Source organism: Malus sylvestris, chromosome 9 (assembly GCF_916048215.2).
Source record: "Malus sylvestris chromosome 9, drMalSylv7.2, whole genome shotgun sequence".
NCBI classification, from domain to species: domain Eukaryota; kingdom Viridiplantae; phylum Streptophyta; class Magnoliopsida; order Rosales; family Rosaceae; genus Malus; species Malus sylvestris.
In genome coordinates this window covers 16,755,551-16,769,776 of record NC_062268.1, presented here as the reverse complement: position 1 = coordinate 16,769,776, position 14,226 = coordinate 16,755,551, and the positions used below count along the sequence as shown (strand labels likewise).

Genomic DNA, 14,226 nt, shown 5'->3' with positions numbered 1-14,226 from the left:
ACAGTAAGTGTTGACAATTTAATCAGCATATAAAAACTGTTCGATTACTTTAATCGATATCCTACGTAACGTCTGTATATAATATACTTGGGGTGTACATGTTCCATGTTCCTATATACTTATTAATTGGATGATATGTTGTTGGTAGTTGAACTTCACGTGATATCATCACACCATGATTATATAAATCTACAAACCACTCAATTCTTAATCTACACATCAACTTTATGGGCTGGCTTGTTATCTAAGATTAAATTGGATTTAATAATTCACTAGATTCAAGAGGAAAAATGAATTTTTTGTTCAATTGCAGGTAAAAGAAAAATGAATTACTAATTAAGCAAACTTATATTTTCAAATGGTAGGATTTGAAAGGTTGACTAACTTTTTTGTCTAATCCTCGTGAAATGAAAAATCATTCACTTCTACTTTCAGCATATCTTAAACTTCGAGTAATCCAATCCAATTTAACCCATCAAGTCTCGTTTTGTATACATAATTGGACTGGATTTTATAAGACATCATTTTCAATGTATGTTAAAAAAAATGAAAAGAATTGTAACCAACTTATAGGTACGAGACGTATTACTCAATAAGAAAACTTATACATTGCAATCATATCCACCTCAAAATGGGAGGATTAGATGAGTTCAGCTTATTTTTGTCTAATCCTCTTTTAATACCCTCAAGATGAAAAATAATCCTCATCCACATTCAATATGCGTTGAATTTATGGAGATATCCCTTCTAATCCAATCATTTCTACCAAACGATTCTCACGAGATTTTCTTCGGTCTACGTGAGAGATGTGACGTCATTAGCAATACATTCAGAAAATGTAAGAGATGATGAGACTATAAATGTGATAAGATCATAAAAACATGTTGCATTCACTATAGTTAATAAAAACAAACAATCAAAAAGATGTGTCGTCCCGAAAAAAAAAAGAAAAGAAAGAACAAAAAAGGATGCGTTCATAGGACATAAGACAGCATTGGCCAACCCAAGGCATCCCAACAGAAGAAATAAAACCCAACGCACCCCTACGGATAATGATCTTCCCCAAACAATAACAAAGACTATCCTAAACTCGACTCTCAAGCACCACAAGCCACCAGCACAAGCCCGTCTATGCAAACTCTGTCACTATTGCTGCTTGCACTCCGCAGGCCGCTCGCCTTGCTGACCTTCTGCACCTTGCACATTACCCCTTTTCTGCATTTGGCCAACGTAATTCAAACAATAACTTAGTAACCCCGAGTGAAGCTTGCTTGAAAAATCTTAAAATTAAAACGAAAACAAAGGAACTAGAATGGTTAAATCATCGCGCTTTAGATGCACAGCAGATGGCTGCAAAATCCAGTTGAATTTTGAAAACATATATTAGCAGGCCGGACAGCTTAAAATTGTACAAAATTCTAGCAAACATATTGAAAGATACTGCAGATTCAAAATATTATATCCTAATTAAAAAGATTTATATCTACATATACCTTTTTCGTGCCCTTATCCTCCTCTTCCTCGCCATCGTCCACATCCTCTTCGTCTTCATCATCGTCATCATATAACTCATCGTCCTCGTCGTCATCATCTGAATCGTCAAACCCATCCCCATGAACAGCCTCTCCAGTGAACCATGATGTTGCATGAGGAATGATTTTGTCTCGAATTGTTGAACTACACAAGGCACCAATATTAACATGTCATTCCAATAACAATAGATACAAGATACCAACTGACCAAATTCTCAACACACCCAATCCGTAATACAATTTTATTGTTTCGCCGTAGTGTACTGCCTTTCAAAAGGTCTCAAAAAATACACTGTATGTGCATTAGAGAATCGAAGCAAAAGAAATCATTAACGTACCCAATGTCATAATCCTGTTCCATCTGAGCTTGGAGTTCTTCCGCCTGCCACCATAAACATCAAAGAAAGTAAGAAACTTGCTTATATAATCATCAAACATGTCACGAAAGAAGCCAAACTTACAGACTCTTCATCAAGATCCTCGTCCTCCTTAGGGACCTCAGGAGGGCTAAAGAAGTTAAAGAAGCTTGCACAATCTTCAGTTTTGGTCACAGGTTTCGCATTCTTCGATCCCTTTCTTGGCTTCTTCTTCAAAAGCTTCTGTGTCAAGCATTTACCAGGATACCATTCGATCTCAGTCCTGCACAGCACTCCAACTTAAGAACACGAGGACAAAGGGGAAAAATCAGTAAAACAGCCGTGATGTATTATTGTCATGAGAATTACCCAATAGCCTTCTCCAAAATAGGCTCGTTCTCGTCGACCATGTGATATGTTTTTGTCAGGATGGAATTTTTGAAATATGGATTAGTATCAAAGAAGAACTCCAGCTTGAATCCTTTTGGATCATCTATCCTAGACCACTTGATATCTTTGAGATACTTGAGTGCCCCTTCATCACGCTCGGTAATCTATTCCAGCAAACAGCTGATCACATTGACATATTTCCAAACTTAATTAAAAAAATGAGCATAGAAAAATGGCTTATAGAATCACCCACCTCCTCAGAAAGTACGTCATTAGTCTTCATTGCAGTAAGCCAAAAGTCAGGCACTCCTTTCTCTACATCAAAAGACAAAATCCAACATCAAACTCAAATGTAATGCATGAAAGTCATGAAAGCCATTAAAGATTTGATATCTGATAGGTACCTTCGATGTCCTCGTCTCCTTCTTGGTCCATTGCAGCTTCATTTTTCACTCCTTCAACTTCAGTTATACCATTAACAATCTCATATCTCTGCAATCAACCGTCACATTAACCAGAAAGACATTACATCATCCTTGCATATAACAGCACATTTAAAGCCAATTCAGAAACCTCGATTAAGGCTAAATTTTAAATACAAGGATCCTTAACTGTAAGACATCATACTCAAAGTAATTAGAGATGCCTGTTGAAATTTTTTACCTTAGTGTAGAGAGGTTCATAAAGCTTCTGGTATTTTGCTTCCAATGCAGCTTTCTCCTCAAAAAAATTTGTTTCAATCTCATCATGTTGGCTCTGGAAAATATGGATGTGTTAGGGATACTAAGGAGCTCCGTAATAATTGAGCAAAAAATCACTTCAAGTGAATCTTAGGTTATACTTATACATCAAGTTGTAAGGATTGGTACAGAAATTTCAGAATAATACTTATGCTAGGTGAAATTTAAAGTCAGACCAACCTGTATCTCCCTCAGAACCTGAACACGCTTCCTGACGATGGGTGACAAAGTTTCCAAGACGTCGGTCTGCTGTCCAGCCATGCTCTGAATCTTATCCTGCAAAGAACACCAAAAATAAGTAAACTGAACAAAATCTAGCAGCCGAAGTACAGAAGGCATACCACAGTAAAAAGTGAATAGAACTTTTAAAGAAACCCAGGAAAAACACCATCTGTTCAAATATTTTCGGTTTCAAGAGCTTAAGCTCAATTCATTCACAATCCAAACCAAACAAAGCCTTTATAAGAACTTGTGTTTATTTTCGCTACCGAAACTTGAACTTTATTAATATGATCATCAATTCATCATCATCAGAACAACAAAAAGAGATTCTATTGAGAAAAAACAATGTAAAACTGGCGTAGGATACTTGCCTTGAGAGCATTCACAAGGCCATCACGATCCTCTGCACTCAGAGCTGCAGAAGAAAACCAAACAAACTGTTTAAATTCAAAGTAAACATTCACAATTTCACCACAAAACTCAATTAAAATGCTTTCAATTAGTTCTCAAATCACATTCCAATTTCCCAATGGGATTACAAAATCGAATAAAGCATTAGGGTTCTAGCTTCACCAAACAGAATTCAAAATTCAAGCAAATAATTTCCCAGTACATAGAAAATAGGGTTTAACAGTGAGATAAAGGATTACCGGCTGCGGCGGCGGGGAGGGAGGAGTCGAGCTCGGCCATATCAAAGTTATCCTCGTTGCTGCTCATTGTTTGAAAGAGGTGTTTGGGAGCCGAGAAAATGCAAAACCCTAGAGAAAAAGAGAGGGAAAGTGGACGAGAAAAAGGGAGGGAGATCGCGAAGGTGAGGCGCGTGAGGGTAACGGACCAATGGGGTAGAGGCGTCAGTTGGTTTGAAACAGCCACTGACAAAACTCAAACACAGAAACTAAACCGAATTCAAATCACTGTTATTATCTGCTAATCAGTGATTAGTGAAGAGGAAGAAGGGGGGTTAGGCCTAATTTATAGTGGTGGGGAGATAAGATTTGCATCAATCTAAATTGGTAAATGATAATGGGGGTAATTTGTATGGTAATTACCAATTGAAGTCGAAATGCATCGAACATGAATTTTGAATTACAGTTAAACAAAATAGTGCGGTAAAGATGAAGTTGTTTAGAATTGTCCAATGTCTATAACGACAATTTGAAATTATTGTTTTGTATTAGGAAACATTTTGTTTTAAATAATGTGCGTCTTTACTATTACGTAACGGTAACATCACGTGACATACCGTTATTATGTTTCAGTAAATGAAAATTGTAAGGCGTAAAATTATTAATATTCAACTTTAAATTTAGAATTTTAAGGAATTTAGAACACCTCGTGGAATGGCAACGGGATTTTGCTTGTCAAACAAAATAATATTTTTCATTTATGCATAGGATCATAAAAGAAAAATGAGGTGTTATTGTCCAAAAAAGTCATTTCCCGCCTAGAGTTGGAATTTTATCACAAATGATGGATTCATTAGATTGTAATACTTCGTCCGTAGTACTACGGTTTATTGGTATTTCTCTTCACTTAAAAGTGAGATTTTCTCATCAAAGGAGAATTTGAACCACATTATTGCTAACTTATTGTGAAGCTTAGCCCACCCCTCTCCTTTAGTGTCGATGATATTATTTGTTCAAAAAAAAGAAGTAATAACATATTCCATCTATGCATGGGATTTTTTTATCTAATATGTGCAGATGATTTTAAGAGAAAATGAGATGTTTTTCTAAAAAAAGTCAATTCCTTAGCCTAAAGTTAGGAAATATTTTCTCACACATGATAAATTATATTTCTCAGAATACTATGGGTACATACAACGTTCCTTTCATAATGTGGTAATCTTCTTTTATTAGGTATGCTAGTGAATACCTAAATACCAATTAAAGTCTAAATACATCGAACATGTATTTTTTTATTGATGTGATTGAGAATTGGAAATTTACGTGTTAAAAAGATTATTTGGTGCTTCATATCTCAAAAGTTGATGTTTTAAACTTTTTAGGCAATTTGGATTGACGTAACTTTAATTTGACATGTTGTTTTGAGTCTACAATATATAGATTTGAAGAGAACGACAAGATTTACAAAACATTCTCTTGTTCTCAAAAGGGCGTGCTTCACCGTTTACAGAACTATAACATCCCGCGACATGTCTATGTAGTGTTTCAGACACACCAAAGTATCATGTGTAGAATGATTAATATCTACTGTAGTCGAACACATCTTAAAAATTTTAGTGAACTCAAAATACCAGGTGAAATGCCAGTGCAATTTGTCTGTCAAATATAATACTTCATCATGTATGAAAAATGCTTGAGAGACCAAGGAGTTCAATCATCATTTGCCGCATCTTGTGGTCTGCAAAAGATGGTTTAAAAAGTTGGTCTCGCTGCACGCCCCTAATCATTGAAAACAAAATAAAGATGAACAACGTACCAGTTTTCTTCAGCAAAAACAGAATAACAAAACCGTTCGGGTCAAATTACACACATCGCGAATTACTTCTCTAAAAGTGACTATATCAAGTACTGTGCCTAGTGCTTCAACTTCGGTTTCAATGCTTCAATGACTGCTGAAAAGTCCTCGTCGCTGAGGCCGTGTGATTTTGCGACCTTGTATAGTTCATTTGCAGCTGCTGCAATCGGCGTAGATTGGGAAACAGATTCTGCTAATCCCAGAGCAAGCCTCATGTCCTGAAACCATTCGGGAACTTGTACGATCAGGTCAAGGAGTTATATAGTGTAACTGTGTAAGGCAATAAAGGCGTCTTAACAAACCTTCTGTTGATGCTTCAAGGGAAATGCGGTAGGATAGATGGATTGAATCATTGATGGGCCTTTCATTGAGTACATTGGTGCACTAATGGCTCCCTGTGAGACGACCTGCAATACGATGGGAATGCACAGATTTCAGATTTTCTTGGGACTTTTTTTTTTGCCCCTTTCTGGGACTTACAAACAAGTTTAGCACTGAGAAAAGGATGAAGAACAAACAGCTTCCAATGGCTTCCAAGGGCCTCTACTCGAAGAAACCTAAATGAAAACATAACTAAAGAAAAAACATAGAGAAAGAACAGCATCTCTCATAAAGCTTCTCCAATCAATCCTCCAGTCTATGCAAGAAATCTGCATCTTGAATTCTCAATTACAAATCACCATGCATAGAAGAACTGAAATCATTTTTGTCTTGACTAAATTTCTCGTCCCAACTGAGATTCATTGAGATAATGTCAGTGTCAATCATTAAGAACATGAAATGTTTTTGCTTAAACGCTGTCACCATTAGTCCATTCCCAGATAAAAGAATCATTCACCACACAAGTCATAGCCATATACTGTAGAAACTGGTATGTTTTTTTGTTCATCAAATGCCTTCATAACCTTGGTTCCTTTACCAACAGAATTCGAGCTTTTGAACCCAGTTATTTCAATACAAGGCACAGAAATGAATAGGTGAAATTGGAATAAATGTTTGTGTCCTCCCAAGTTTGTGGGTAAAATACTAGAATTTGTTAACCATAACATCACCTAAACTAACAAAGAAAGCAAAAATCTTGAAGACATTAAAAAAAACCTTGTATCTCAGAAGCTACAAGAACCCATTATTTGAATGAAATAAAAGCTAAGGGACGGAGATATAAATACAGAGACATTTATATGATTAAAATCTAGTTTAAGATAAGGCGTATTGTGGAGAATACCTCAACTAGTACTTTCGGGTCCAGTCCTATTTTCTCAGTGAGAAGCAAGCCCTCAGAAAAGGATGCCATCATACTGAAAATTGTAGAAACTATTAAAGAACACATAATCTGGATAGAAATGAACAACAAGCCCAAACTAAAAGGAATTAACTGGAATGAAACGCTGCATGACCTTCCCATAATCATGTTGACAACAAGTTTCATAGCAGCACCATTTCCGACCTCCCCAAGGTAAAATCTTGACTGAATGGAAGTGTAACGTAAGCATAGAATAGACACAAGTAACTGGATGGCTATATGACTAGCTTGAGAAGAGCCAATACCTTCCCCATGATATCCAAAAGGGATGCAACTGTTTCATACAGAGATTTGTCACCTGAAAGATTTCAGCTTTTTCAGTTTCTCAGAGGTTCCCCTTCATATGTCACAAAATGGGAACAAGCATAAATGGTACCGAGAAATGCATTAACGAAACAAGAAGATTGCATACCTGCAGTAAGAAATATTAGTTGCCCATCTTCAGCTGGTTTTTTTGAACCTGAAACTGGTGCCTACAGGAAAAGAGCCAATATTGGATTAAACATGCTTGAAATGAAATAAAGAAATTATATAGATGCCTTGCATATATATAAGAAATTAACTAACAAAAGCAGCTTGCCTCTAAAAACGATGCCCCGGTAGCCTTGATATTTCCGCCAATCAATTTAGAAGTTGCAACATCAACAGTTGAAACATCCACATACCTGCAGATGACCATATAAAGTTACATAAACGCAGTTGACCAGCTTTGGAATAACATATTTGACAAACCAAAGGTATTTTGTGAAAGGTGAACTGAGAATTCTGAATGCCTAAATAAAAAAATTTAAGTCCTAGAACATGTATATTGTTCATTGTGCCAAAAGCAGCAAATTTGCAAATGTGAAAATGCTTAAGTTAAAGGGACGCAGTTAAATATTACCCTTTTCCTGAACTCATTCCATTGGCAGCTCCATGCTTCCCCAAAGCAACAGCAACCTGTGTTAAAGCAGCGATAAGTTCCTCCAGCTGCGGTAGCAGAGTAAGCAAGAACAAGCCTAAATGAAAACATACGCACAGCACTTTCAGGGTCGGCAAGCATGGCAAATGTGACATCACAAGATGCAGCCACTTCCTCAGGAGAGGGTTTGTATCTGCATAACCTTTCAGGTTAACGAGATGCTCTGAACTGACCACTAGTGGCCCTTGACAGGTTTACATAAATAAAATAATGAAAACTAAGAACACACAGCTAATGTAAATAAAATCTGAAAGAGAAACGCAATTTTGTTGTGGGTGAATTCTACACAACTAGTGAAGACAATAATGCATTGAATGAGATGGTGTGAAGCTGAAGATCTCAACAATGTCATTCAAATATTTTCAAGGTTTAAATTTAATCCCTCAATACTCAAGGGTATTCGAAAAGATGTTAGCACAAAGCAATACTTATCCCATATCCAGTAATTAGGTACTTACTTTGCACCTAAGCTGATAAGTGGATCACATTTGCTTTTGGTCCTATTCCAAACAGTCACATCACACCTACAAAATGCCAAACAGTTAATACGGGATTGGACTCGAGGGGATAAAGTTCGAATCCAACATATCACAAATTAATAGTTAAATGTTTTGTGCACAAGAATTCTAGTACACAACTTTTTTTTCCAGAATATGGTTAAAAATGAGTGTAGCGGAGAGCAAGCATCAACACATGCAAAAATGAGTGTAGCGGAATGTTGGGAGTCGAGCATCAACACGTGCAAAAAAACAAGTGTAGCGGAGATGAGAATGCTTCATTGGTGTGGGCACACGAGAAAGGGCAGGATTAAGATTGAGGCCCGAGGTTAGGTAGGAGTGGTCACAATTGAAGATAAGATGAAAGAAAATCAGCTAAGGTGGTTTGGACATGTGAAACGAAGACCTACAGATGTTCCGGTTAGAAAATGCAATTATGAGACAGAAGCTCGGGGTAGGGTAGAGGAAGACCTAGGAAGACATGGACAGAGACTTTAAGAAAAGACATGGAGTACTTGGAACTAATGGAAGACTTGGCGCAAAACCAAGAGCAGAGGCGTTATAGGATTCATTTAGCTGACACTACTTAGTAAGATAAGGCTTTGTTGTTGTTGTTGTATAGTTAAATGATGAATCACACAATCTTAAAGAGGACTGTATCTTAACCATCCAAGCATGAGTGAATGAGCATCATGAATGTTGAAAATCCATACCCAGATTTTATGAGGTTCTGTGCCATTGGAGAACCCATAATTCCTAGGCCTAGGAACCCCACGCGTGCTGGCAACTCATCTGCATTAATTATTTATAAAAATACAAATAGTACTAATACATCAGTGATTCTGCAAAATTCAGTGTGATTATAAATAGTGAACACCATATCTCCCACTCCCACAACCCCATTTCCACGTTCAATATAACTGCAGATTTACAATTATTAATGAAGAAAAATTAATTACTGCAATATTTTGTCTAACCCTCTGTGATTATAAATAAACTGTGAAAATTTCAATCTTTGCAGCTCTGAAAGTTTGGAACACAAAATCTCCCACAACCCATTTGCATCCTCAGTTTAATTGTTGATTTACGCTTCTTAATTTAACAAAAAAAGCAGTAATTATTGGGAAAATTTTGAGGATTACCCAGTAAAAAGATATAAAAACAAATTACCTTTGGATGAAGCATTGGATGCTTGAGAAGAGAAAGCCTTGAAAGAGAGAGAGTGTGGCTTTGCAGGGAATGATTTTGTAAGGCGGGTTGGAATGTGAGGGCAAAAGCTTGAGCACACTGCCATGGCGGTTGAAGATAAACGGGAACAGTTGGTGGTCTTTACCAACAAGGACATGGCCCCAACAGCTAATTTATATACTCTGGTCTGTCAGTTTGTGGGAAAAAGCTCGCATTTCTATGCTCAGTATCTCCTGCCGCCTGGTTGTTTGGATAAACAGAGAGACGCAGGCACACACTGAATTTTCAATTTATCTCGTTAATACGGTGTTGAATTTGATTTGTATGTATCAGTTAACCGTGTATACTGTGCTAACTAGTATAATTTGCGCACATTTTTTTTCGTCATTATTTTTTATCAAAGGGCATGACATTTACAAAGATATTTTCGCAATGAGTCATAGGCTCATAGCACACCTGATATCAAACTCATAGCAAATATATATCGTCCTTAAATCAAAGTCATCATTCAAGAATAAGATCTCTGAGCAAATGACGACAACTATCGTTGAGCAAAAGACTAGTTGGTGAATTTCTTATTCTTTAGGCTGGATAGGAGACATAAACTCATGATTAAGAGATAATAAAAACCGAAAAACTATTATTGGCAAAACATAAAAGTTATCTCATACAAAACTGATCACATGACAAGTGGCCCTTTGCCACAGTATTGTAAAGGATATGAACCTTGCATGATGACGTGGGTTCAAATTTCATCGGTGGCTAATCTAACACATAATCTAACAAAATCTTTCGTTTGACAAAAAACTAAAAAAACTAGTCACATGACTAGCAAATAAAATAAAAGGTTGAAAAGAGCTGATTTTAACACACCTCATTATTTCAGACGACCCACATAAAATAAAAGATCAGAAAACTAAAAGGGACTTTTTCAAGAGAGCCTAAATCTTGAACATGTTAGTTGTTGTGTACACTTGACATTGTCCCAACCCTGTTAGGATCAAGAGAAGGGAAACCACACATAACACAGACCAACACCATATATTTCTAATGTACAAAGATCCTTTAAAACTACAAACTGGCAAGACATTTCAATCAAAATCAACCCTGGAATTAAACGGTGAGACGTAAATAAACTCTTAGCATTTCTATTCGACTCGCTAAAACTCGATCTGCGCACTAATTTTCTTTACAGGGTGTGCAACGATCCTATAAAACCTCCTAAGTTATGTGACAAAGTCCTAACGGAGACCCGTTAATGCTGCCTAAGTTGTCATTTGCTTCCTCTTCCAAATGAATCATTCTCGTAGGTACGACAGTTTTAACAAATACTGAAATACGTGAATTTTTAACAGTTACAGCCAATTTTGTTGACGTTCCAATAGTCGGTGGGCGCGGATTACAAACGTGTGAAGTTTGTGAAAATTCCTCACTTCTGATATGGATGATATCTTCCAGTAGAAGAACCACCACTCCTATCATATCCATCACTCCTATCATATCCTCCACTAGAACCATAACTGCCACCGCCCCTACTACCACCACGACCAGCAGCACCACTTCCATACCCTTTACTACCTGCATAGGCAGTATTGCCACCATAACCAGCAGGCATGCCATAACCACTGGCTGGATATCCAGCATTGCCATACATGGGCCCACCGTACCCAAATCCATATCCATATCCACCATAATTTCCACCATAGCCCCCATAGAAACCTGCATAACCTCCAGCATAATTTCCACCGTAATTGTTGTAGGCACCATAAGGGCCATACCCACCCCCACCCCCACCAAATCCCCTGCCCATTTTTCCATTGTGCCGACTTCCAGAATTATATGCACCATAGCCAGCTGCAGCACCACTTAAGCTACCATATGACCTGGCAGAACTGCCACTGAAATCGCCACCACCCCTTTTAGGTTCAGCCTTCTTAATCTCTACCTACATTGAACATTAAGGTGAAGAGATCAGAAAATCTCATCCGAAATCCGTACATGAAAAAATAAACAAATCATTTTTTTTTCAGTTGTACCTGTTTGCCTCCAAGTTCATGTACTTTTCCATCAGAAAATATCTTGTCAAGAGCATCTTCATTCTCAAAAGTGACAAACCCAAATCCTCTAGACCTCCCGGTTTTATGATCTAGCATAATCTGGTGCTCAACAATGGTGCCATATGCAGAGAAATATTCCCCCAGCTCATCTGCAATGTTTACCATAATGTCAAAAATGAAAACAAAAAACAATTTCATTACAATCATAATGAACATATAAAGTAGTCTCTACTATACCATCAGTCAAAGACGTTGGTATTCCACCAACAAAAATCTTCTTTCTTTTCGATGCCCCCTTAAACCCTACATCCCCCCTGGGTACTGTCCTCTTCACCTCTACCTGGTACAAGAATATTTTTTCACCAATCGAGGAGCTGAGTTAGACAAAACTATCCAACAATCCATTTCAATTTTCGGGAAAACGATGGCATTATACTATTAGGCACTAGATATTTACCACTCTGCCATCTATGACATGTTCTACTTCCAACACTGAATCAATAACCATTGGATCAGAAAATGTCACAAAACCAAATCCCCTTGGCTTCCCAGTATGTTTGTCGATCATTATAACAGAATCAACTATTTCTCCATACTTGCTGAAGTAATTAGAAAAGTTCTCTGAAAGGAAAATCATCAAACGCTGAGTTATACTAGTCATGAAGGAACAACTATATCTCCCCTTTATCTAGTAATGGTGAGGATACATGGGGAACTGATATTATTGATAAAAGAAAGTGATGTTTAACAAGGACGTCAAAATGACATCAGGACCATAAAATTAGTAAAATAGTCTTATCATATTACCTGAGGTGCAACATGTTATATGATGCACTTTAGCAAAAAGCCAGAAGTACGTGAGTGAGTAAGTAACAAACACATACTAATGGAAATCATAGCAGACAACGACACTTCCCAATAGCATTCAATAGAAACTTATGAAACGAAAATATTTCATATGTTCTCATCCAGGAGAAATTTCAGAAAACTCCAGCAATGAAGTTTTGGGAAGTTCAAACCCTTCTTGCTTGGGCGCCCAGTCTTTCCACCACCCCCTAAAAAACAAACCCAAAATTCCTCCCTCCTCCATCACAACCCCAACATTTAGCCACTGAAGGAAGCTGTCCAAAGTCCCAACAGGACCCATAGCATGGGTAGTTTTACCCAACCGCCACCTTAATTTCTAACGGTGCATACAGAATTACACCAGCCAGCCATACTCAATAAAGAAAAACAACTAATCTGGTAGAAATTATGCATAGAAGTGCGCTGAAATCTAAAATATAAGACGAAAAGTTACGCAACATTGCCCAGCCATGTGAGGGTTCCAAATTCTTCGATATCTCAAACTCAAAAATTCAATTTCACTTTGAATAGCAAAAGCTTACACAAAAAATGGCCCGATCACAAATCGGATTACAAGAAAAATGTACAATCCATGACCTCAACATGACCCAAGATGTAAAACTATGTTCTTTTCAAATTTCAAGTAAATTCAATGCACCACGAAAATTGAAAGCTTAACCAAAATACCTTCAGTAGTCTCCCAAGAAACGCCTCCTACAAATAGTTTTCTACCACATAACAAAACAAACCCAAATGTTACTATCTTATTCTAATCTCAATCGTATCCACAAAAGTCAAAATTTCTGAGAAAGATCAAATCTTTAACTTGAAAGCTCAAAACCTAACTAACCCCGCAGCTGAATCTCGATGACTGAACGAATCCCTAAACTCATTGCCTTCATTATCTAAGTTATGGTTCGATTGTTGCTCCAGCTGCTGCTCAAATTCTTCAAATTGCTGCTCTGGCGGTTGCTCAAATTCTTCGTTTCCATTGTACGCGATTTGGTCGTCGTCGAAACGACTGCGTTCGGGGTAATCTTCCATTGGGTCTCAGGCCCTAATTTCTTCCCCGCCAATTTGACCTGCAAAGGAATCAGTTTGAGGGAGACTAAACCCTAGCTTAGCTTGCAATTACGCCATTGTGGAAGCTCAAATTCTGAGAGAAATAGTTGCGATGAAACCCTAAAATTAGGGATTTTAGTTAATTACCTTAATAGCTAGGGTTTGTGAGAGCGAGAGTGGTGGAACTTGGAATTGGATTTTTGTGGTTGCAGAGAACCCTAGCGCAAAAAACGGCACCGTGGAAGAGAACCGGGCGTCAATTTTAAATTTCAATTTTGCACTTTCAGGTCCTTGTATCGAAAGCCTTGGCGAGACATTGTGGGCGGCGCACCTCGCAACATATACGGTTCAGTACCTCCTGCTACGACGTCGTTGGCAGATTTTTTTTTATTTTAACAAACGAAAATGAACTAGCGTGGTTCAAATTCTTCTTTAACGAGAATCAAACCTAATACATTTCCCTTTCGACTCTCTTCTCAAGTAATTAATATTTTGGGGGTGGTCATTGTGCTATTTTGGATACGTTGTGTCCCTCAAATTGCAACCAAACTAGTTATGATTAAGCAATGTGGTTTGGTTCAGTTTAACTTT

At 37.4% G+C, this 14,226-nt stretch overlaps 3 protein-coding genes across 4 annotated transcripts; all 3 read right to left on the bottom strand.

The window, feature by feature from the left end:
* Positions 1–861: 861 nt before the first annotated feature.
* On the bottom strand, positions 862–4,185 carry LOC126633734 (nucleosome assembly protein 1;4). Its single transcript, XM_050304303.1, has 11 exons — positions 3,891–4,185; positions 3,612–3,655; positions 3,199–3,294; positions 2,942–3,034; positions 2,683–2,770; positions 2,532–2,593; positions 2,258–2,442; positions 1,994–2,171; positions 1,871–1,914; positions 1,494–1,677; positions 862–1,215 (listed from the first exon to the last, which is right to left on the bottom strand). The coding sequence occupies exons 1-11, from the start codon at positions 3,955–3,957 to the stop codon at positions 1,147–1,149; spliced, it is 1,110 nt and encodes a 369-aa protein (XP_050160260.1). The 5' UTR covers positions 3,958–4,185; the 3' UTR covers positions 862–1,146.
* Positions 4,186–5,670: 1,485 nt separating this feature from the next.
* On the bottom strand, positions 5,671–9,998 carry LOC126582411 (glyoxylate/succinic semialdehyde reductase 2, chloroplastic). The gene is made up of 12 exons (XM_050246554.1): positions 9,653–9,998; positions 9,196–9,274; positions 8,444–8,509; positions 8,043–8,118; positions 7,908–7,963; positions 7,605–7,689; positions 7,437–7,497; positions 7,270–7,322; positions 7,119–7,189; positions 6,947–7,019; positions 6,024–6,128; positions 5,671–5,939 (listed from the first exon to the last, which is right to left on the bottom strand). Exons 1-12 carry the CDS (start codon positions 9,825–9,827, stop codon positions 5,781–5,783), a joined length of 1,059 nt encoding a protein of 352 aa, XP_050102511.1. The 5' UTR covers positions 9,828–9,998; the 3' UTR covers positions 5,671–5,780.
* Positions 9,999–10,692: 694 nt separating this feature from the next.
* On the bottom strand, positions 10,693–13,967 carry LOC126582409 (uncharacterized). Of its 2 annotated transcripts, none has more exons than XM_050246553.1 (7): positions 13,783–13,967; positions 13,424–13,681; positions 13,261–13,301; positions 12,185–12,348; positions 11,965–12,067; positions 11,707–11,876; positions 10,693–11,615 (listed from the first exon to the last, which is right to left on the bottom strand). In XM_050246553.1, exons 2-7 carry the CDS (start codon positions 13,615–13,617, stop codon positions 11,100–11,102), a joined length of 1,188 nt encoding a protein of 395 aa, XP_050102510.1. In that variant the 5' UTR covers positions 13,618–13,681; positions 13,783–13,967; the 3' UTR covers positions 10,693–11,099. The 2 variants fall into 2 exon arrangements, with proteins under 2 accessions (XP_050102510.1, XP_050102509.1); XM_050246552.1 differs by having other exon boundaries at positions 13,424–13,655.
* Between the last annotated feature and the right edge of the window lie 259 nt (positions 13,968–14,226).